The following is a 22,648-nucleotide window of genomic DNA, read 5'->3' as shown; positions in this document are numbered from 1 at the left end:
CCAACTTCAAGGACTGGTCATCTCAGGGATGTTTTCCTTTTGGAATTCAGGATTCTCCCTCTCAGGAAGGTTTTAGGAGCACATAAGAGAAACTCCTGGCATGTGCCCATCTCTGAGCAGGCAGCTGGGCTAGGTAAGGTTTCAAAGTGCCTCCCAACCCAACATTCCCACCCATCCATCATTTTGCACAACTGAGTTAAATTTCTGAAAGATCCTGAGCGCTTTTAGCTCAGAAAGTTCCCAGGACATTCAGTCTCCCCTAGTTCTTAATGAATCCCTGCAATTGCCAACTGCCCCCAGTTTCAGCTGCAGCTCCCAGCAGACCCCATTGTGGGTTTGTAGACCACAGAGCTTTCTCCTGCTGTTTCGATTTTCCCACAGTGCCCTGTGACCCCTCCACCCCACCGACCTCATCATCCTGCCTCCTTCACTCACACAAATGCACACATTATTAATATGACACAGAAGTCTACATGCTGATCATCTGTAATGTAATTTAAATGCCCTGCCCCACCCCCACGACCCCCTTGTTTCTTTAATTGTTTTCTCAGGACATTTTAGACTTCTGAAGGAGTTGACCAAGATCAATAAATGAATTTCAATGCATTTCAAACACATTTCAAGGGGCAGAATTTAGACCAAAAGCAAGGTGGCAAGTCTCCACACAGAGCATCATTACACTTTGAAGTCCTCACTGAAGGAGCTGGGGATGCAAAACCCTTATGAAATTTCTGAAGCAACCGGACAAATTCATAGAGGAAAAATCCAGGAGGCTTTCACCAGCACGGACATTGACCTCAGATCTAGGCTGCCCTGCAGCCACCAGCTCTGGAGGCCAGGAGAGCATCTGAGGCAAGTGTCACAATGTTCTCCTGTCCTTCCTTCAGTGCCCAGTGCTGGCCACTCCTAGGGACCTTTATTCTAACTGGATACAGCTGCTCTTGTGTCAGTTGCCTAAAAACAAAACAACAAAAACAAACCTCCTCTCCCACCATACCCTTAATCATCTGTTTTCTAGTGCGCACAATGTTCCTAAGAGTAACAGGAGAAATAACAAAAAGCCTGGGACAAACAGGCTTTCTCACTAGAAAGCTCAAATGTGGTTTCTGCACTGCATGTCAAGAGTCTGTTATTGCACGGAGCTTCAAAGGAGCAGAATTGCAGAGTTTATGACACATCTGGTATGGGGCTTGAGTTTATCTGGAAGGGATCTTAATTGAAACAGAAAATTCCTAATTAAGATTGGAATCCCTAACAGCTTTCCCAGCACCCAAACAGGAAATTCCAGGTGGGAAACTGCTTCTCTTCCAACTCTGCCTCCTGAAACCAGAAGCCAGAGGAGCCCTGTGTCAGCCAGGCAGCACGTCACCTCTGATTTTGTGCTGCTCCTTGGCGCCCTATTGAACCCAACAGTATAGACCCAGGAAAGAAGAGGATGAAGAAAAGTTGCTTGACCAATGTCATGAGTATGTTTGAAAAGCCAGGAGCAGAAAAATCAATCCATGGTGCAAGATCGGGGCACCAGGCACAGGCAGCCAGCCCTCGTGCATCACTGCCTTCATCTGCCTTCTCAGCCGGTTATCTCAAGCTTCAGCCTAATTTAGTGCTCTCCCCCACAGTGCCCATAGAGCCTCTGATGGTTTCCTCACGCTGGGACTTTTCAGCTGAAGCATCTATTGTGTGAGAAGCATCAACAAGTCGCTTGATGAAATTCAGATTAGCACTTCACACCTTTTAGGATAAAAATAACCAGAGGAAACCGGGATTCATCCCAAAACACACTAGACAATTCACATTAATCAGGGGGCGATATACCTGTCTTTCCAATCCTTCACCTCCTCTTCTCCAGCAAGATAAATGGCAAAGAAAACAAACCAACACCCCTCTACATTTTTCTTCTGCAAGGATCCAGTTTCCATGTGATTAGTCTGCCTTGGCTGTGAGCTGGGAAATAAACCAGAGCTCTGCTCTTTCTCAAGGGCCAAGAGGCTGTGTACAACCAAGAGTGAAAAAGACCACGACTCTACATTTTCCAGGCTCCATTCCAGGCTGGTTGCTTATAACTGAAGTTATGAAGAAGTGTAGCTACTCTCTTCCCAGAAACAATTGCTTTTGGACAAATGTCCCAACACAGGGAATCTTCTAGCATCTACCTGCCTTTCTGAACCCCTGTCACAGTAACTTCCCAGCCCAGCAAGGTATCCCAGCTCCACGTGCCGCAGCAGCCAGCATCACAACCCCAAACACCACAACTGGGGTCCTGATTCCCCAAGGCTGAAGCAGGAAGACCATGAGCTCTCCAAGAAGCCAACCCCAGTGTTTGCCTCTGGAACTTCAGTGTGAGGTTCACACCAGCTGTCGGTGCTCGGGGCTCCTGAAAATGGACTTAATTGTTCTGCTGCAGGACGAGACATCAAACACTAGGCTCCTGGTTTCAAAACACTGTGACCAAACGGTTCTCAGTGAGGGGTTGGTCCATTCTGAGACTTCCCAGACAAAGCCATGGTGGTATTTCTAGTCTAACCTATTCAGCATTGTTTCTGTTGACACAGGGTCAATACAGCAGTCCTCATATGCCACTGAAGAGCTAAGTGTTGGGAGCAACTCCCAGGTTCCATATGTCACAGGGCTTCAGGTGATGAGCTCCTGAAGCCACAGGACCAACCATGCTTCCTGCATGAAAGAGACAAAAATCCAGGTCCTTCCTCTGCTATGTTTCATCTGGTTTCATCTGAAAGATGAGTCAAGTCCCTTAAATTCTATTTTTGACTGAAACCACAATGACTAACTGGGAGGTCCACAAGGGTGGAAAATCCTGGAAAGTCAGAGATGCAACCTATGCTATGTCTAGGCTGCAACTGCCTGACTCAGCAACCTGTATGGGGGGTAAGACCAGCGTCTGTGGTAACCAAGAGCCTTCCCCTACCCTCACAAAAATGCACAGTTGTAGTACAGCCAGATTCTTAGCAAGCAGTGTATTCAGAGGTGAAGGGAGGAGAAATAAAAATACGTCCCTTATCTAGCAGATTACAGCAAGGCTTTTTCAGTAGGGAGTGTGAAACGTCATCTGTCTCCAGGCAGCAGCTCCAGCACCACAGCTTTTACAGCAGAATGGTTTCACTGCCCTATCTGCTGCATATCACATTCAAGACAGTGACATGGGACCAGTGGCAATATCAGCACCCACTGAAAGATGTGGCAAACCTCTGTCTTGGGAATATTAAGGAAAGATCAAGAGCTGTTTCCCCCTTATACCCACTTGTGGATTTGGTTAGGTCTAACCAGAAGCACACAGAGGCAACAAGTAGCTGTGCTGATGGACCGTACAGCATCTGGGTGGGAAGGAGATACAGAAGAAGAAACAGAAGGCAATTCCACCTGCTGCCCCACAACAAGCTTAGATCAAACACTCACAGCTTGCTAATGAAGAGATAATTGTTGTCCACCTGCCAACACACACTGCTCAGCCTGATCCCCACAGTGCAGAGAAGCATTTTTCCTTCTGCAGTTATTTGCAATGAAAACCTCCCACCTGCATGTGAGTTTCAACAGCTGTACCTACCTCACTTCAAACATGAAGAAAGAGGGATGGACTTCAGGTCACTGCAGAGTACCATGTTGCCCATAGCAGGGCACAGAGCAGGTCTGCCCCATACCCCCTCTGCCATTGTTCCCCTTCTGCCATACATCACTTTTTGTTGGTTTTTTACATTTCCTGTGGAAGGCTGGGGCTTTTCATCCTTCTTAACTGAATAATCCTGAGTGGTGCTGTTATCCATGGCAAAGCACATTATCCAACTTTTACCCTCTTCCTATCTTTTCATTTTATTAGCATGGCACCTGCCTGATGCCCAACAGGTTCTGCCCACAGTCACAAATGCGCTGTGTGCTTTTTGCTCAGCTGAAGCAAGCTTCTTGCCCTGGACCCCCAACAGCTTTTCTTTCTCAGTACAAAGGAGCCTTCTCAACTTTCGTGTCAGATATGAGCACATAACATCAGTCATTTCTGTCTGATTGGTACCTTGTTGTTTACACAACAAATAATGTGATTAATGAACCTCTGAGGGAGAAAACAGAGGCTTTACTAAACTTAGAGCACCAACTAAGCACTATGAGCTTTTCTTAAATTCCCTAAAAAATGAAGAGCAGCTGCCTGGCACGGATTCCCCCAGCAGCAGTAACTGCAGCATTTGGAGCAGCTCTTGATGCTTCTGAAAATAGGCATGATCTTGTGCCAAAGAAAAGAATGGCTTAATTTTATAGGTGTCTGAATAAAAAAAAAAAAAAAAAGAAAATGAGAGTGTCTGGGGAGACACATATAATGCATTGTCTGGTGTCTACAAAGGTCTTTCCCTTTGCCTCTCTCCAAGTGTTGGCAAGTGGAACTTGACCACGTTTAAATTGAGAAATCAGGGGGTTCAATTTAAAAACCTTTTCACTTCATGATTAGTTTGCTATTGATTTCAGTTGTTTGTGGTCAGACCACTCAAAAAAGAAAAAGGGGGGGAAGCAAAACTTGACATCTTTCTCTTTCCTAATACTAAAGAATTGCACCAGTATCCCACAGCAATAAAAAGTCCTCAGCAGCTCCACATATTGGCTGCTGGCAGAGGAGATTTTTTTAAGAGGCAATTTTAGGCTCTCCACATACAGAATGGCATATGCTATTGCCATCTCCTGGTGTGAAACCGTCAGGGATGAAAAGCTGGGGAAAAAATACATTTTTTGCTCCTGGGTAACTCTTCTGGTCTACATTATCAGTAGCAGGAGGAGAAACTACTTTGATGGGGCTCAGTGAACACAGGAAGGGGAGCCTCATGCCAAGGAGGACGTGTGCCATTCTGGGGAGGGCTGAAGTCTCTCTGCTGGGAAACCTCCAACCAGGAGAAGGACTGATAATCTTGTGACTGCCTGCACCATGATGCCCTGCTACACACAAGCCTCTGGAACAACTTCTAGACAGCAAATGGGGAAAGCTCCCACCAGAGCATGACACAAAGCTCTGGAGTTATTTAAAACATGGAAAATACCAACAACAGCCATGAAATGGCAGCTGTGTGGGACCGGTCTTTTATAAGCTACTCTAAAGAAAGCACCAAATATCCTACTTATGTTGAAAATTATATAGGTCATCTTCCATATTTAGTGCAGAGATGCACAGATTTAGCCAGAGGACAAGACTCATTCATGCTTTAGCACAACTGCCACCCAGGTCCATATGTGATCTTGGCCTTCTACCCCTTATATTTAAACTACAATGAGCTGTGCTTTGTATTCAAGGAAAAAGGAGAAAAAAAAAAGAAAGAATCCAGACCTTTGTGGGGAAGGTTTCAGTGAAAAGGCTGGCTGCCTTCCTGTGGTCACTGAGGTAATGAGACTTCAACAGGGGCTTACACAATGTCAGCGTGGAAGAAATTCTAAGCATCTGCTAGAAAGGTTTTAAGTTACTCAAAAGCCTTACTGATAGGATTTCAGAGCCAGCTACTCTATTCGGACACTAATGTGCAAGCGAACACGTCTTTCAAAACCACATGTGGCCAGGCTATTCATCCTCCCAGCCTTGTTCCCTACCATTCATAACTAGGAGTGTGAAGCAGCAGGGCAAATCAAATAAATGACTTCATTCCTCTGGGGACATGAGCAAATGTGAACAAAGAAGCAAACATTTACAAATTCAGGATGCCGTATTTTTGCCAAGTTTTCTTCCAGTGGGGAGCTCTGAAGGATTCAAGGAATATAACTGTGTGTATGCACAAGCAAGCTCTGGGATCTCCCAAAGCTGCAAGACTCCCTGTGCAGCCTGGGAGAAGCCATTGCAGAGCAGTTTAATATACTGACACTTGTGTGACTGGATACAAAGAGGTATCCCTCGGGTAAAGCAGAGTTTGGGGTACTCCATCACATGCCAGGGAAGTGTATCCCTTCTGCTAAAGCAAAGGCCAAAAGCACCTGGAAATCATCGCTCTGCAGGAGAAGGGGTGTTTATGAACAGGCTAAGATGCTCCCGATTGCTAACCTGGGAGCCATCAAAAGGCCAATCAGCTCCGTTATGAATGGTGTTCTGTAACAATATGTGTAACTGCAGTTCAAAAATGTGTCTATGCTTGCTGCTGAAGACCAAGGCCCTACAAAAGAAAGATTACATTATAAATGTGACATCTTCTAGTGAGGTCTGAATGAACAAACAACCCAATTTTGGACATACTTCAGTGATGGGAAAACCTGATGTGCACTACCTGAGAGTAACCTTGGTTAAACCTCTCTGGCTACCTGGCCTGGAGGACTTGTCTCTCCTGGAGAAGGACCAGATCCCCCATATGACAGTGCTGGGCTTGCCAGAGACCTGGCACACAGGCTGTACAGCAGTGGAAGCAAAGCTACACAGCCTTCAAAACAGTGCCTCAGGCAAGACAGCCTGGCAAGTTAGAAGTCATGACCAACAGCCGTTTGCTTTGTGCCGGGTTGAGACCCTGCAAGATATTACTGTCAGCTTTGTCCAGCTGCAGGGGAGCCTCCCTGGCTGCTTCAGTGTCAGCACGAATTCTTGCTCCAGTTTTCCACACACAGGAGTTCAAGTCCATCCTTTTAGCAAGCTCCTCCTTTCAAGACAAACTGAACCCACCACTCCTCATCCTCCTCTAAAACTTGCTACAGACGAGCACCCCGCAACACGGCAGCATCCCCATGAGCTCCTCCAGTTTGGTGCAGGAGGCTGCCAAGCATCTTTGATGCTGTGGCTCATTTCCCCTCATACTCCTTTGCTGTTTCTGTTCCCTGCCTCACTTTTCTCACTTACATTTCTCTTTTGACTCTCTTGTGGGAGGAAGACAAACTGAAACATGCTCCAGAGCTGAAATTACAGTTCACTCCATGGATTTGAAATGAAACAGAATATTGACTTTCCAAAAAACTCTCAGTGGATGTTGAAATAATTATTTTTCCAGCAGTGTGGGGCTGTTGTTTTTTCTTTTAAAGCAAAGCAATATGAAAAATAGATAAAGTCTTGCTGCAAAGGGAGAGTCACTCTCACCAACTTTCCTCAAGCAGCAGAGCTGCAGACAGGGCAAGCTGTCAGCCCTGCTCAGCCCCATTGCCAGTGGTGTCTGGCTCTCCTTGCACCAGCTTATGCTGATTGAAGGGGTTTTGCTGAAAAGGTTCAGCAGAAAGAAATATAAAGGTGTGCAAAGCAGATTCCCAGAGGAACTTGGGGTGTGATGATGGAATGGGATTTATGGAATGGTGTGATGGTGAACTGGGTTCAGGACATTGAGGACCTTCACACCATTCGTCCTTGACCAGACACATCCTGCTCTGTGAAATGAAAGCTGTTTCCCATAAATAAGCCTTTCCAGATTCAGTCCAGATCCCAGCAAGAAGGTGTTTGTAACTCAGGAACCACTCAAAACCAAACCAAACCGAAACAACCCTTGGGTCACATTTCCTACCATGAACCTACCAGACTTTAAAGGCCCAAAACAAGGAGGCTCATGCTGCTGCATCCTGGTAATAATTCAGGGCTCCCACTCACCTGAGAGGCTCAATTTCCACCAGATCCCAGGGATGTCATCAGGTTTTGAGGGCCTTTGAACAACAGCAGCAGCTGAGGGAAAAATATCTGGAATAAAAAATACTGAGGGTCCCAAAGTCAGAGAGATCTCTGCAAAGGTAATGAGGAACTGCTCGCTGCAAAGGGGCTTCAACAAAGGGTGGTGCCTGGAGCTGACCTGTCCCAGACCCGCATGGCTGTCATGTATGTCTCCTCTGTTATATGTAAGACAGCCATGACCATTCATACTGCTGTATGACTGGTTTCCACAGAGAGGACAGTTAGCTCATGCTCTACTAGTAAGCCAGGCAGCACTATTGACTTTGAGCAAACCACTTCCATAATTGGGCTCTTCTCCTGCAGTACAGGACATCTTTAATTAATCTGGTACTGTTTATGCGTGCTGTTCCTGTCAGAGCTCGCTCACAGCACACAGACATCGTGCAGGGCATCTGACACTCTCCAAACATGTGATGTCAGTTGTGTCTTACAATGCCAAGTGCCTGGTGTATAATTGCTGCACATCAAACTCATTCTAAGGATGGGCAAATCAGGGCAGGGAGTTCTGGGGCCCCTTCTGCCCCTAAACTGACAAGCTGTAATGGACCAAACCCAGCCTTTCTGTCCTGCCTCTCAAACCGCTGCTGGTGGCTACAGCAGCTCTTGTCTGGGACACACACAGTTGGGACTATCAGGTAGAGGTGGATGCTGTAGGAAGATGAGGTCTGCCAGATCCCACCCAAGTGCTGTGCAGAGTGAAAACCCGACAGACAGGATCAAAAATCTACGGTTTGATGCACAGTGCAGTAGCTGTGCTCCAGTAAGTCAGCAGGCATCAACACGAGTAATCAGAATTGGTGTATGCAAGACTACAGCAGGTATAGGTACCGACTCTGCTAACTCTTCTTTCTGCATAAGCTAGATCACACAACCTCCAGCTCAGTGCTATAAGGGCAGACACACCTATGCCATTACACTGTATAAAGCTGCAAGCTTTATTGCTAGTATCACCAGCTTTCAAACCCCGCCACCTGTGAGGACGTTCTGCTAAATCCATCAACCACTGACCATGCAGCCAGGCAGTCAGAGCAGTCACTCTCAGGTCGGACCAAGCACAAAGTGTGCACAAAGGCTCCAAGCCCTGTTGGCTTCAGCAGCATTTGGTATAGAGCAAAATGAAATATGCTTGAGAGCTCAGCTGTCTGGGTTTAGCTCTCCTACCCCAGTAATAGAGGATCACATCCAAATTTGGTGTTAGATAGTGTTAAATAACGTGAGAAGAGCCTGTGATACATACCCAGAGCATGCAAGAGCACAACCGTCAACCCTACCTATCAGGACTTTGCTACACAGCACAGGCTGGCTGCAACACACCAAAGCAACCCCAAAGAGCGGCACAGAAGATCCCCAAGGACAGTCCTTTCTGGGCACAGCTCCACCAACCTGACTCTGCTCGCAATTCCACTTGGGAGCTGAACTGCAATATTCACTGAGCAAAATAACAGCAAGAGCCCAGGAATGTAAACAATAAGCCTGAGGCATGCAAACCCTTCCTATCTAATACTTCTCAAGAGCACCATGAAGGACAGTATGGTTTCTGCGCTGTGTTTTCCGAGATAACTGAGCACACGGATTACGGGAAGGTCACTGACAGTTTTTAAGTGCTGTAACAAAGAAGTCCAGACAAATGATTATTCAGGCTCTACCTGGTTTGATTCACAAAAACATTGGAGGTTAAAAATGGTTTGTTTATAAATCCATAATTCAGCTAGATTTCAAAGCAAGGTTGCAAAAATAGGTTTGGAAAGCAGAATTATGCTGATTAACGTTAACAGCGGTTTGAAGCTCAGAAAACTGCTGTGGGAAGGCTGGTGCTACAGTGCAAAAGTAATTTTTCCAGGGACTGTTTTGGTGAACATCTAAAACCCAAACAGCAATTAGGTTGGAATGAGTCCCCTAAATTGGGGAAATCTCTTCTGTTAGGCTCCCAAGACATGAGCTTGGGAATATTCCTAGAATCTCAGAATAGTTCGAGTCCCAGAGCTTCAGCTGTCACGCTGCAGCAGCCAGCTGCCGAAACTGAAACCCTCCTGCATATCCTGGGCAGCCAGGGAGCTACAAGCCTTGTCCTCTGCAAACCTGCCTTGCAGAGCTGCCTCGCCCCAGCACCTACCTCCTCTCATGCGGCTCACCACAGCCCTCCCATCATCCAGGCTTGAACTATGCACTCAGGCACTGCGGAACAATCAGGCACTGTGGTGGTGTGCCTTTGAGGGTACCAGAATGAGACTCTACTCCAGCATTAAAGCACTGAGTACATATAGGATCTGCCCCTTTACACAGTGCTGAGTCAGGTCTAGGGATGTTGAGGTCACAGTTGAGAAAGATTCTGTCAGTTTGGGGGCAGAGGGCAAACTAAGCAGCAAAAGGGATGGGTGGGAAAGCACAATACAAACAGACACTGCAGAAGAGCATGAGGAACAGCACATTGGGAGTCAGGGGTGCCACAGCTTCAACTCCCCCATGCAGGCAAAGTGCTGCATGAAGCCCAACTGAAGGCCATTGGCCAGAAAGGGACATTAGCCCAGAAAGGAGCTCTGCACCAAACAGGGTGCTGATGGTTTGCCACAGCAGCCAAGCAGAGGGAACTACAAGATGCACAGGCAGCTCATACCCAGGCAAACCAAAGAGGCATTCAAAGCTGTACAGACACTGCTGAAGCTGACTGCCTGATGTCAAGAGGGATGTCCTGAAGATGTCCTTTGCGTCCTTGCAACATGCTTGCAGAGACCTCCCAGAAGCATGCAGCCTGGGAGGTACAGAGGGGGTGTGTTGTTGACAGCTGCTGAGTGGACAAACTCTGTTTCCTAAAGCAGCACACTGCTGTTTCATTTGCTAGTTGCCTGCCTTACAAAAGGATCCGGTTTGAAACCAAGTTTTATTAGCAGTATCCCAGTGAGCCAAGGTGGCTGGCTGGAGGAAGAGACAAACTCAAACGGGCAGTCACAGCCAGCGTGTCTGCTACTGACCCTGGAGCACCAACTCCAGAGGAGCCACAGAGCCACTAGCATCTGGACACCAGGATGCAACGTTTATGTTAAAGGAAACGGAGTGAGACTGCCAACCAAGGGAACTACCAGCTGCCAAAAGACATTAGTATTTGAAGCAAAGGAACAGAAGTGGCCAGATGCAAGAGCAATTCAGCTCTTGTCATGCTGTCTGCTTGAGGATGCTGTCAGCTGTTCAGCATCTCAGTCCACTGTGATGCCAGCACTGCAGTGCTGGGAGCTGCATTTTGGTGCACTCACTCCCCAGCTAAGCCTATTTGGTGACAACCTGGGAGGGGGGGAGAGGTTTAATCCTTTCTGCACCATGCCAGCCAGCCTCACAGCTGTGTGAAACTGGTATCCTCTGCCTGCCCCAGGGTGGGAGTGCTGGAGCAGTCCCTGTGAGGCTGCAGGCCAGCTTCCCCAGCAGCCCACCATGAGGATCTGCAGCCCCGCAGCACCCTGAAGTACCTACATACAGCATGCTGACTGCACCACAGCAATTCATAGCACGAGATGAACCAGCATCACCTGCCTGGGCTGCAGCCAACTTTGCCCCAGCCTTCTGCTCTCAGCAGGACAGATCCGCAGGACTCAGGAACACCACCAAGCAATAACAACCTTTCCCAAAACTGACATACCTTTCTTCACCCACCTCTGGACATCGGCGCATCTCTCAACTCCTGCTCAACAGCCTGCAAACACCTCCTGGGACCAGCGCTGCCCACGTGTGAGACAACTCCTGTCTGTTCTCAGCCCCTACGACACAGACCAGCTGTCCTGGCAGGTAGGATGCTTTGCCACATATCTGAGAGGGACACGGGTGAAGTGAACTCTCTGGAAATAAGGGGGTTTAACTAATTCTGGCTTCCTCATAATAGAGGTTTAACAGAGTCCTCAAAAAAAAAAAAAAATCAATCCCTTATCACCTAACTACCCACCTCTGAGATTATCCCTAGAAAGACTTAAAGAACAAAATGAAATGTTTTGTTCAGCGAAGCATCTCTGAAATACCAGTGCTTAAAAAAAAACCCCAACACTTATAACACAGCTCTGTAAGTAAGAAAAATGAGGATAAGACACAAAGCATTTTCCTTCCCATCACTAAAATATTTTCCAGTAGCAGCTCAGTGCAACATACCACAAGTCAGTCCTCTTCCTTTCAGACTATTTCAAGGAAACTTTGCAGTTTCTCATCTGCTTCCAAAGAGACAGAGTAACTCAGGACACGGATGCCCCAGAATATATATACACACATATATATATAAAAGCCTTAGAACAGGCAGTGCCTTGGCAAAAACCACTTTAAAAATAGAGCTTTTTAAGCAAGGGAACCAACAGACTCACTTCAGTCGCTGGGCAGTCACAGCAACACCTTCAGCAAATATTTTGAAGGGCATTTTCCGAATGTCTTTCTCTCTGTACCACACTGATCTTTTCTGGGAAAGGGATATGGCTGGCTCCATCTTCAAAAGAAGTTGTACCCACAGCCCTGGGCTATGAACTTCAGCACATCTCCCCTCTCACACCCTTGGGAGTCCAGTCCCGACCTCACAGAGCTGTGGGTTCAAGCAGCGCTCCTCTCCCCTCACACAGGATTTGCCCACCCTTTTTTGGGGGCAGAAAGTTCTCCAGATTCAAGCACTCCTGTCTCTAACTTCGGCACATCACAGCAGAGTCTCAGGCTCATCTTTTTGCAGGGACACAATGTGAGATGAAGGCCATCACTGCGGCTGCTTTGGAAGAACCACAGTGAAAAGCAGAATGTTAGTTAGGGATTCCTCTGATTTTTGTTTAAATTCCATTGTAAAATCCCCATGTGCTGGGCGGGGAGAGGAGCACATGCAAGACCATGGGGGTCTTTGCACTGAAGAGGAGCAGAGGGTCTGGCAAAGCATCTCCATGCAAATGAAGGGGCAACGTCACTTGGCAAGGTGGAAAGCAAAGGTTTGGCTCTGCCAGGGCAGAAGCCCAGCAACGCTGTCCAGGTCATTGAGCAGTCACATTAGCATCAATTACTGTTTATTGCAACAGCAGCTACTCCCAATGGCCATGTCATGTCCAACTCACACCAGCCACATGCTGGACTCAGAATGTTACAAATAGCTTGGTCATGCAAGTGCCAGAAAGTGACTGCACATCATGTGGAATTGCCCTGAACAAACCATATGATGGGAGAGAGGCAGCAGAGCACCTCACACTGCTCCCTGGAGCCAACAGCATCCCCAAAACATGCTTCTGATCTGCCACCAAACTATAGCTACATACCCTGAGGATGCAATTTGTTACAGTGGAAACAGGGGGTTTTTAAAGGTGCAACCATGAGTTCAGCTTCAGACCTAAATCCCAGGATTTCAGCAGCGAATGTCCCTCCTGTAGGTCACCCATCATTCGGCACGTTCAGGGAAGCCATTCACTGGACAAATCTGCTGTTAGTACCCCGGTGTGAAGCTCTTGGACAGGGGTATATTTGGGTGCTACAAACGCTCTGTTTCTGACAATGTCACCTCATTTCCTTCCCCTTCAAGGGTTTTGTGCCACCCCCCAGATGTTACTTCCACCCTTAATTAAACCCTTAGAGCTGTGAAGACAGCAGTTTCTCCCACCCGGGGATGCCCCACATGAAAACCTCCCATCTGCCTGTGCCCCCCATGCTAATACCATTCCCCCAAACAGCCATGACCGTCTGCAAACTCTGCCTGACCCAAGAACCAGCATCAAGCTGGGAGCAGAGGGCAGTGGGAGCTGCCAGCACATCGCTTCTCAATGGCCAGCCTGTCACCTCCATGCTGTGAGGGAACACGTTCCTCGGCACGGCAGCATGGTCAGCGTGCTGTCCCGCACCCTATCTGCTTCCCATCTCAGCGGGAGCACAGACTCAGCCTTTCATCCAATCCTGAAAGAACATGTTTTTCTCCTTTTTTTTTCCCTTCTTTTTTTTTTTTGCTAAGTGAACAAGAAGCTACAAGAGAGTATTTGGCCTTTGCAGCCGATGGGCTGCAGCCAAACTCTGCCATGTGTTCCAGCTAATACATGTGGGCTTTGCTTCCCATCCAAGAAAGGAAAAAAAGGACATTTATGAGCCGGGATTCAGCAGGAGCATGTGGAAAGGAAGGGGTGGGGAGGGGATGCTATTTTTGTTGCTATAATTATTCAGTGGCCAAATCTCTGACCCTTGACGTCAGCTCTGGAGGGTCTGTTTAACTGACCAGTTGTCATGGAAAGGACGACGACTGGTTGGGAGGTACAGGCTGACGAGGAACAGCTCTTTGCTGCCTGAACCCACACACGGGCAGACCCCCTGCCTTCATTAGTCATCACCAGCTCATGGCCAAGAAATAAAAATGTCAATACCTTATTGCCGATACATTGGCTGGAAACGCAGGCATCCAGGGAACTTCACACCTTCTTTCCTGCCATCAGTTACCCGTAGAAAGCACAGGCCAAATCCTGATCTCAGTTTCCCCAGTGTAAAGGCTGAGAAACGTGACGGACCTCAGCTGGGTCACCCCAGGTTCACATCGACGTATCCAAACTCAGCCCGGCCTCAATCCAGACTACACACATGGAAACATGCCATGTGCAGAGCGCAGGGGTCCCTACTCCTTGGGAACAAACCCAATCACAGTGACTAATTCATACCACCTTCCAAAGGAAAAAATCTAAGATAAACAATCCCCAAATCCCTTGCTCCAGATGTTAAGCACTGCCTCAAGCCCAGAGCCCCACTAGCAAGGCTCCTGCAGTGCTCAGAAGGTTGGCAGCAAACAACTTAGTTACTGACACGATGGTTTCTCGTTACTGCCATGCCATCCACGATGAAATCACCAGTTGTACGAGGAAATGGGAATAATCCTTGTTAAAATCTCAGCTGCAGCTAGTGAGTGTCGGGCGTAAGTTTACTTAGTGGGGCTAAATTGCATTGCTCATTCACAAGCAGTTTCATTACCTCCTGCCATCAGTTATTCCTGCGGCCAAGGACAACAAAAAGACTCATCAGAAGCCAAAATGAAGTTCAGTAGGACCAAAAAGCCACTTACCAAATCGCACACCAACGGGGCAGCTGAGCAGCAAGGCTAGCCAAGGAGCAGTCAGTGGGAAAACCACCTTGAGACAAGTGAAGAGCAAGGTGCAAATAACCATGGGACACTGAGGAAATAAACCAGCAGGGAAGGGTCAGGTTCCTGGGTTACAGCCCAGCAGCAGGAGTCAGCTCTCCAAAGCCAACAGGCTCTCTGTGCTACTGGTGACCAGTTTGCCCCAGTTAGGATGATAACCTGTCTCAGATGTGAGGATACCTTTAAAGACAGACCTCAAAAGATGCACTGAAACCAAGTGAGTCATACCACTGCCTTCTCCATCACACAAGCCGTGGCCTCAGGGCTTGCCAAGAAAGGAGGAATACAGGCTTACCTTTTTTCTTCCAAAAGACAGAGAAATTTTTCAGACAGCGACCTGTCTCCAGTATATTTTGGAGCCCTGGCATAACTGCATCACTATGAGGTGAGAAAGAAGAATTTCACAAGACAAAAATGTATCTCTGGCCATCAAGTGCCTGATTAGTAGCCTGTATGAAATGAGGGTAGTGGATCTAAGCCCATGTTGTGCTAACTGGTTGTGTCGTGATTTGCAGCAGTGTTAAGCAGGACTGCAATTGACTGACTGTCCACTGAAATGACTTGGAAATCTGCGGACACCACAGTTTTAGGTTTGCTCTATTAAAAACGAACAACCAACCAAGCAAACAAAAAAGCCCAGCAGAAAGTCACTACAACCATGTAGTCTAACTTTTGGTACAGCACCACCTCCATGTCAAGCCAAAAAAGTCAAGACAGAGTCTCTTGTGAAGACCCCAGCAAGGAACCCCAGCGTAATACTTGGTACGTTGGTGTCAGCAGCTAGCTCACTATTACCACAAAAACATGTGCCAAGTCTGCATTCACCACCATCAGTCCTGAACCAGTGGGTCACCTCTTTCCCCCCAGTAACACTTCCAAGCCAAAATGAAACATTTCAGAAATGTTTCAGTTGAGGCGGTTGGCAAGAACAGAGAAGTCAGGATATTTTGTCCTGCCCTAAACCTGGGACACTGACCCAACCCTCAAGACTTGGAGTTTTCCATCCCATAAACTGAGTTTATTTTTGTCTACATAATTTTAACTCTCTGAGCACTAACATTTACCCTCTGGTGAGCACTAGGAATGCTCTCTCAGAAAATCTAAATAAAGAGATGTTCCAGGAGATTAGTTCTGGGATCTATTTATTTATCCGGTATCTGAGTAATATCAATTCTCAAGATCAAAGATAAATAAACACCTCTAATAGCAATAATCCAAATAATAATGATTATCTGACAGTCCCACTATAGGTCTTTGTCTGGGATGTGCCCTATAAACCCTACAAAAACAAGACCAACTGACTGGGCAGACCTCACAGGACAGGTGGCGACTTTGGTGACAAACAGTCTCAGCAGGCTGGTCCCACAAAGACTTCTATGTAGCAGGGTTGTGCATGTTATTCTGTGTCACTACCCATGAGATGCCATAAGTGAAGTCACCATGTTCTTTGCAAAGGCTGTGGTTCACCCCAGGACAAGACACTATTACCTGCTTAAGTCCACGCAGCTCTGCAGCGTGAAGGAAAACAGAAGAAAACTTTCATGGAAAATATCAGCAATTGAGTGAAACAAACCAAATTGCCAGAGCAACTACATTGGTGGGAATCCAGAGTTATGCTGCGATCCCTAGGTAGGTAATCCAGATGTCTGTCATGGAGACAAAAGACTCTGGCCCAGCACAACAGCTCAAAGATGGGCAGCAGCAAGTAGTTACTAGAGGTGGAAAGAATTTGGTGGAGATGTCTTAACAACCACCGCAAGGCTTGCAACAGGCACTCAAGTATGGCTGGTGGTGGCTCACATAAGCACTGGCAGAAGACACACCAATCTGGAGCAGTTAAGCCTGGTTTGCATACACAATTTTCCTGCCTTGAGTTGGGATTCACATATATAGGGAGTTTTCAAAGGCAGGAGTAGGGCAATCATCTGTATTGCAAACATGTCTCCTTCTCTGGAGATATTCAAGACCCGTCTGGATGCCTATCTGTGCAATATGAGCTGGGGAGCTGCTTTGGCAGGGGGGGTTGGGCCCAATGATCTCTCGAGGTCCCTTCCAACCCCTGTGATTCTATGATTTCTGCGAGCTTGGGCTCCCACTCTGTCTCATTTTGATTTTGTTTTTTTTCTCCTGTGGCCTTTTATCAAGTCATTATTGTGTCTGTGCTGAGTTTCAGAAATCTTGTCGGGATGAGTGGGCAGGGGAGCACAGTGTGACTCAAGGACATGTTCCCAGGCACTGCCCCATCAGCTGAACCATGGAAGACCAGCAGAGAAGATAACAGTGCAAAGTTAAAGTTAACAAACAAGACCACTAGAAAGATTAAGCTGCTTGTATGAAGTTTGCATGACCAGAAAAAGGTATTTTTTTAAAAAAGAAACAGGTTGGAAGAACAAACAAACAGCCTCTCCTACAACATGGGAAACCTAAACATTCTTGTTTTGTGCTTGCAACACATGAAATCATGGTAATAGCAGAACTGCAGCACATCTCAGACACAATGTGGAAGAACTCAAGCCAAAGCCAGGTATAGTCCCCCATTTGAACCTTTTACTCCACCTATGATCTGACATGACTAAAAGAGGAGAAATGCCCTACGTGCTGGACACTTGTTTTATTTATGATTCAAAGCCAAGAACAGACTAAGAGGCTTTTCCTCATCTAGATCCAAGGTAGTTACAGACTACATCCCTGCAATTCCTGTGCTTCACTGACACGCAATGGAGCGTGCAGGCAAGCAGGGAGATGAGGCCATCACAAGTCAGCATTTGCAAAATGGGAGCAAGCGCTCAGTAACAGCACACCAGCACACAGAGAAAACAGAAATGAGCTGTCATGATCGACCCTGCAAACAGGTCAGGGGATGCCATGGCTGGGAACAAGATGAGACAAGGGAAACAGGCCTTGAGGGAAGGGTTAGTAGGCAGAAGAGAATCAAGTCCTGGTTTTCTAATGAATAGAGCAACCTGCTTTCCCAGGTTATTTGTTATTTTTGGACCAGGTTGACATGCAGGAGTCAGCACGGGGACTGGAAGTGATGCTCTGTCACAGGGTTCATGCTCCAACATGGCAACTGAGTCAGCAGCTTGCGGCCAGCAAACGCTTGCATGATGTACATTGCTTCCTCCTCCACTTACCCTCAGAGCTAGAAAACAACCCCAAAAGCAGGGGTTAGAAGCATCCTGGCCTGCAGGCCAGGTGTTAACAGAAACAAGGTGACTAAGGCAGGAAGGCAGGAGGACATGATTAATAAAATATTTAAGAGGGCAAAAAGATTCCCCACACCCAGCTGCCAGGCCTCAGGGGCATTGCACTGACAAGGACAAGCAGCCAGTGTGAAGCAAGGAGACACCAGCATAAGGCAAGCTGTCCTTCTGACCATGGGACATGACATCTGAAACCCACTGAGGGACCTTTTCTCTGGGAGCTGGAGAGCCCACTACAGGCACTATAAGCGCTAAATCCCACGTGCTCATCTACATCCAAATTACCCAGAAACATCAGCTATCCTAGGAAAAGAAGCCTTTTGGAAGGTGCAAAGACAACTTGCAAGCACATCTGGATGTAGGCTGCTCATTCAAAGCAATATTGCCTACAGTCTAAGGACCGCAATCAGCCTCTCAGAGGCTTGATACTGAGCCCAACGCCAATAGAAACCTTCAGCTGAATCCACAAGCTGTCCCAGTCCTGCAGGGTACCACAGTCTCCCCTCACATCATGCCAGAGTTGCCAAAAAAGACTCTGACCACATGTATGAAGCAGAACAGTGGTCTTCAGAAGTCCAATGTTTCTACTTCGCTGAAGTATCTAGAAAAAATAGAATTAGGAAGCACTTTAGGAAACTGGTAGGATGACAGATTGGGACCGATGGGACTTGTTCTTACGCACGGATACTATCAGCATTTCACCTAATCGCGTCACGCTGCCCTGTGACTCGGCAGCGCTCAGTGCAGAGTACCTCAGGCATCTGCTCAGGAGCGGGAGCAACACGGCACAGGGCAGCCACCTGCTACGGCCCAGACAACTGCGAGGAAAGTCCCAAACCTCCAATTCTACTAACAGCAGTTTTCCCACCAATTCACTGCAGAGACCAATTCACATCACCATGACTGGGTCAGGCTCTGCTTGCCACTTGCTCTGCGGCCAGACCAGAGGCAACGGGACACCCCAGCCTGCTCCCAGGGCACATGGGGTGGTCCTGCTGCCCCAAAAGCAGCAGAGGACACAACACAGAACAACATTTGGCTTGTGCATCTGTCCAGCAGGACTAAAGCCTTTGTTTTTCATACCCCACAGGCGTGTTGCAAGGATTAGCTCATGTTTGTCCAGCACCATTTTTCAAATCACTGCACAAGAGCCAAACCCTTCGATTTTTCAATCTATTCCCTGCTCCATCACTCCCTCCCAAAGGAACATGTTTCTCCCCTCTGGAGAAACAAATGAGCACAAGGTCAGCAGGAGTGAGAGGTGGGAAGCACATTCCAGGCTGCTCCTACTCTCTCCAACCTGGCCAGCACCCCACAGAAGTGCCCAGCACCCAGAACTCCCCACGCCGCCTGGGCAGGGGCCAGACAGGATGCGCAGCAGGATGTTTAACCTCATTTCATTTCCTTTTCGGTTTCAAGGAGCAAAACACAGAGGTCAAACAGCCACCCCTGGAGCCATGCAGACTGTCCACGTGCTCACAGCAAGGTGTGGGGGGGGGAAGCTCCTCGTTGCAGCTCCCCTTATCAGACAAAAAGCCGAGTGGATGCTGCAGCCAAGGGATGCTGCTGGAGGGTGTGTGTGCTGATGCATCCCAAGCCCAGGGAACATGCCAAAACCTTGGCACTCAGCCCTGGCACGAGGGGATGGTTCACATCCGAGCGTACGTTAGTGCTGCACGTTAGACCTCGTGTTTTGTGCGAGTGTGGGCAAATCCGATGCGGGGCATTTTCTTCTGTGCACAGACTTGTTGAGCCAGATCAAAAGAGCAGCCCTGGGAACAGAGCTCACACACAGGCAGCAGCGCGGTCAGGATGGGGACAATGCACTACAGGTCGCTCTGCAGGACCAAGCTGATCAGTGCTCTTTACAAAACCCAAGCACTAAAGAAAAAGGTATTAAAAACATAAACAGGTCTATTCAAAGAATACCTTCCCTTGGCCACAGTGCCCAAAATCTGGGCATCCCTGCAGACAGCAAAAACATCTGCTACTCCATCAGAGAGTGGTGAAATCAACGTGTTAGTGTGATTAACAACTCTCTCAACGTTGCAAAAGCAAATTAAGGTCAGTCAGGCATAAGAAAAATTACCATTTTCAACACATTGCTTTGATAACTTTACATTTTTAAGTGAGGAAAATAAAACCCTCAGTCCCAGAAGAAGCAGAAAAATCATCTGGCTTTCTGTATACCAGTTTTGCTGAAATGGGAGACAAAAACCCTCTTCCCTAATTTGGAGGAAAGATTTTTCAATAACCTTAACATGAGCAAACCTCTGTGACTCTGGGAAAGGTTTTGAGTTCAGGAGAAGAAATCGCTTAATATTTCAGCATGACAAATTTAGTGTCACTTCCCACAGGTGATGACATTACACAGAGCATCCTTCAGGGGAAAGGCCTGCAGGAAAATTCTGCCAGCTTCACTGGGATTACATTCAATGGAATATATCCAGATATAGTCTCAGTTCACTCCCAGGATTTCTTTCAGGAACTCCATGCAGCTCCTGGACACTGGAGTTCTAGTCCCTGACTTGTGAAAATGACATTAAGGCAATGACAGAAAAGGAAGGACAGAAAAAGCAACACTGCTATGATTTTCCAAAGGGTTTTAAAATCCCCTAGCTGATGATTTGCCTCCTTGTTCTGCTGCTGCATTCACACTGCACCACAGGGTCTGTGCAGGTGCCCTGAGTTTTGGCTGGGATGGAGTTAACTTGCACAAGAAGCTGGGAGGGGACACAGCCAGGACAGCTGACCCAGACTGGCCAAAGGGGTATTCCATACTGCATGACATCATGCGCAGTATATAAGAGGGGGAGCTGGCTGGGAAGGAGGGATTGATGCTGGAGGACCAACTAGTAAGCAAATGGCATTTTGTATCACCTGCTTTGTATACTCTTTTATTAGTACTGACACTTTCCTCTTCCTTTGTTGTCTTATTAAAGTGTCCTTATCCCAACCCACAAATTTTACATTTTTCTTCCAATCCTCATCCCCATCACACTGTTGGGGGGAGGTGTGAGCTGCCTAGTACCCAGCTGCTGTCTGGAGATAAACCATGACACTAGGACTGACATTTGCTTCTTCAACTGGAAATGGGTTTTAGCAGAATCCCCCTCCCCATGCTCTGCTGTGCAGGTCGTCCTGTATTAAGATGCCTATAGCAACTAAAAAGTTATGAATGTGCTCAAGTAAAGCAGAAATCCAGAGGGAAATGTTCCAGAAATGTTTTAAACATTCAGCTTGGCATGAAATAAAATTCCCACAGTTTCTGTCCTTACTAGTCATGAACAGGAAGACGTACTGCAGGTACCTGGCTTGACACAGCACAAGTCTTGAAAAGAAAAATACCATTAACTATCCTGGCCTGAGGGAGGTTGCGTTGGAGTGTTTTTCCTCCTTTTTGGCAAGGAAGTTCAAAGAATAACACCATTTACCTCAGGGAAGGTAACTGCTACAAGGCAGAAATTACTGGGATAATACTCAGGATGTGGGGTGGCTGCTATATACTGGCTGCACAGCATCATACAAAGTATTTCATATCACACAGCAGGATAAAGGCCACCAGGTCCCAGCAGCAGAAGTTATCTACCTCCCAGCTTCACACACACTCCCAGCTCCTGGAACAGCCCCTCGGTTCCATTTGTCTGAAAGCAAAACACCTCTGGCAGAGGACATCAGGGTGTCCCAGGGGTCTGTGGGCTTTTCTCTGCAAACTCTCCAACAGAGACAGAACATTTTCAGAGTTACACTGTGCTGTTACACTACAAGACAAACAGAAACATCCCTCCCCAAAAACTAGAACCAATCAACCAAAGAGGAGTACGGCAAGGCTGGACATAGTCCAGGTTGCCAGCCAGGACGCTCCCGTGTCGGGAACGGGCAGTGCCCCTACACATCAATGAGACCGGTAGGGATGGGAGGTACACCTGAGCGGCTTGAGAGAGACGGAAGAGGGGGACCACACCTGGGCTATTCTGGGAGGATGGAAGAGAGGATAACCTTTGGGAAGGGGAGGTTAGGAGGGATGGGACGGGAGACAGCTCTGCCTGGGGGGGTGGTTGCGGGCGGTGCCTACCTGGATGTAGGCGCGCTGCAGGTAGCTGTAGGGCACCCTGCGCTGGAAGTCGGCGCGCACCTCCTCGGCGGCGCGGTGGCGGGAGGGGGCTCCCAGCCGCGGTTCCTCGCACTGCCGCACGCAGCCGGCGCGCCGGAGCACCGAGCCGAAGAAGGGCAGGTCACCTCCGGCGCCCGGACCCGGCGCCGCCAACCGCACCTGTCCGCGGCAGCGCCGCCGGCACCGCAACCGCGCGGCCCGCAGCTCCCGCCGGCTGCGCAGCGCCCGCTCCAGGCACCGCGCCGCGCCCGCGAAGTCACCGCCGTAGTACGCTTCCACGCCGCTGGCGTACAGCGCGTCGAAGGGCTCCAGCGGGCCGCCTTCCCCCGCGCACACGCCGCCCGCCCGGCACGCCGCCGGCAGCAACAGCGGCAGCAGCAGCAGGGCCCCCCAGGGCCGGCTCCCGGCTGCCATGCCCGCCGCACCGGTGGCCCGTGCGATGGGGCCCGGGGGTTCCGCGCAACGGGGAATCGTGGGACCGGTGTAATGGGGGTCCGGGCACCGCGTGGCGGGGCTCGGTGCGATGGGGTCCGGAGGCGGGCTGCAGTAAGGGACGGTGCGGCAGGGTCCGGGGGTCCGCGCAGTAGAGTCTGCCGCGGTAGCGTCCGTGCGACGGGAGC

At 48.4% G+C, this 22,648-nt stretch overlaps 1 protein-coding gene across 1 annotated transcript in view; it reads right to left on the bottom strand.

The window, feature by feature from the left end:
* P3H2 (prolyl 3-hydroxylase 2) overlaps positions 1 to 22,442 on the bottom strand; it is a gene marked incomplete at its 5' end in the record, with an annotated part of 69,830 nt that extends 47,388 nt beyond the window's left edge. Inside the window, one exon of the mRNA XM_084267203.1 lies at positions 21,990 to 22,442. Within this exon, the coding sequence (XP_084123329.1) occupies positions 21,990 to 22,442 (453 nt within the window). The remainder of the gene's footprint in view (positions 1 to 21,989) is intronic.
* Positions 22,443 to 22,648: the final 206 nt, after the last annotated feature.

Source organism: Gallinula chloropus (genome assembly GCF_964237585.1).
Source record: "Gallinula chloropus genome assembly, chromosome: 8".
NCBI lineage: Eukaryota > Metazoa > Chordata > Aves > Gruiformes > Rallidae > Gallinula > Gallinula chloropus.
The sequence above is the reverse complement of the archived record's forward strand: the minus strand, read 5'-3'. Positions and strand labels throughout refer to the sequence as shown.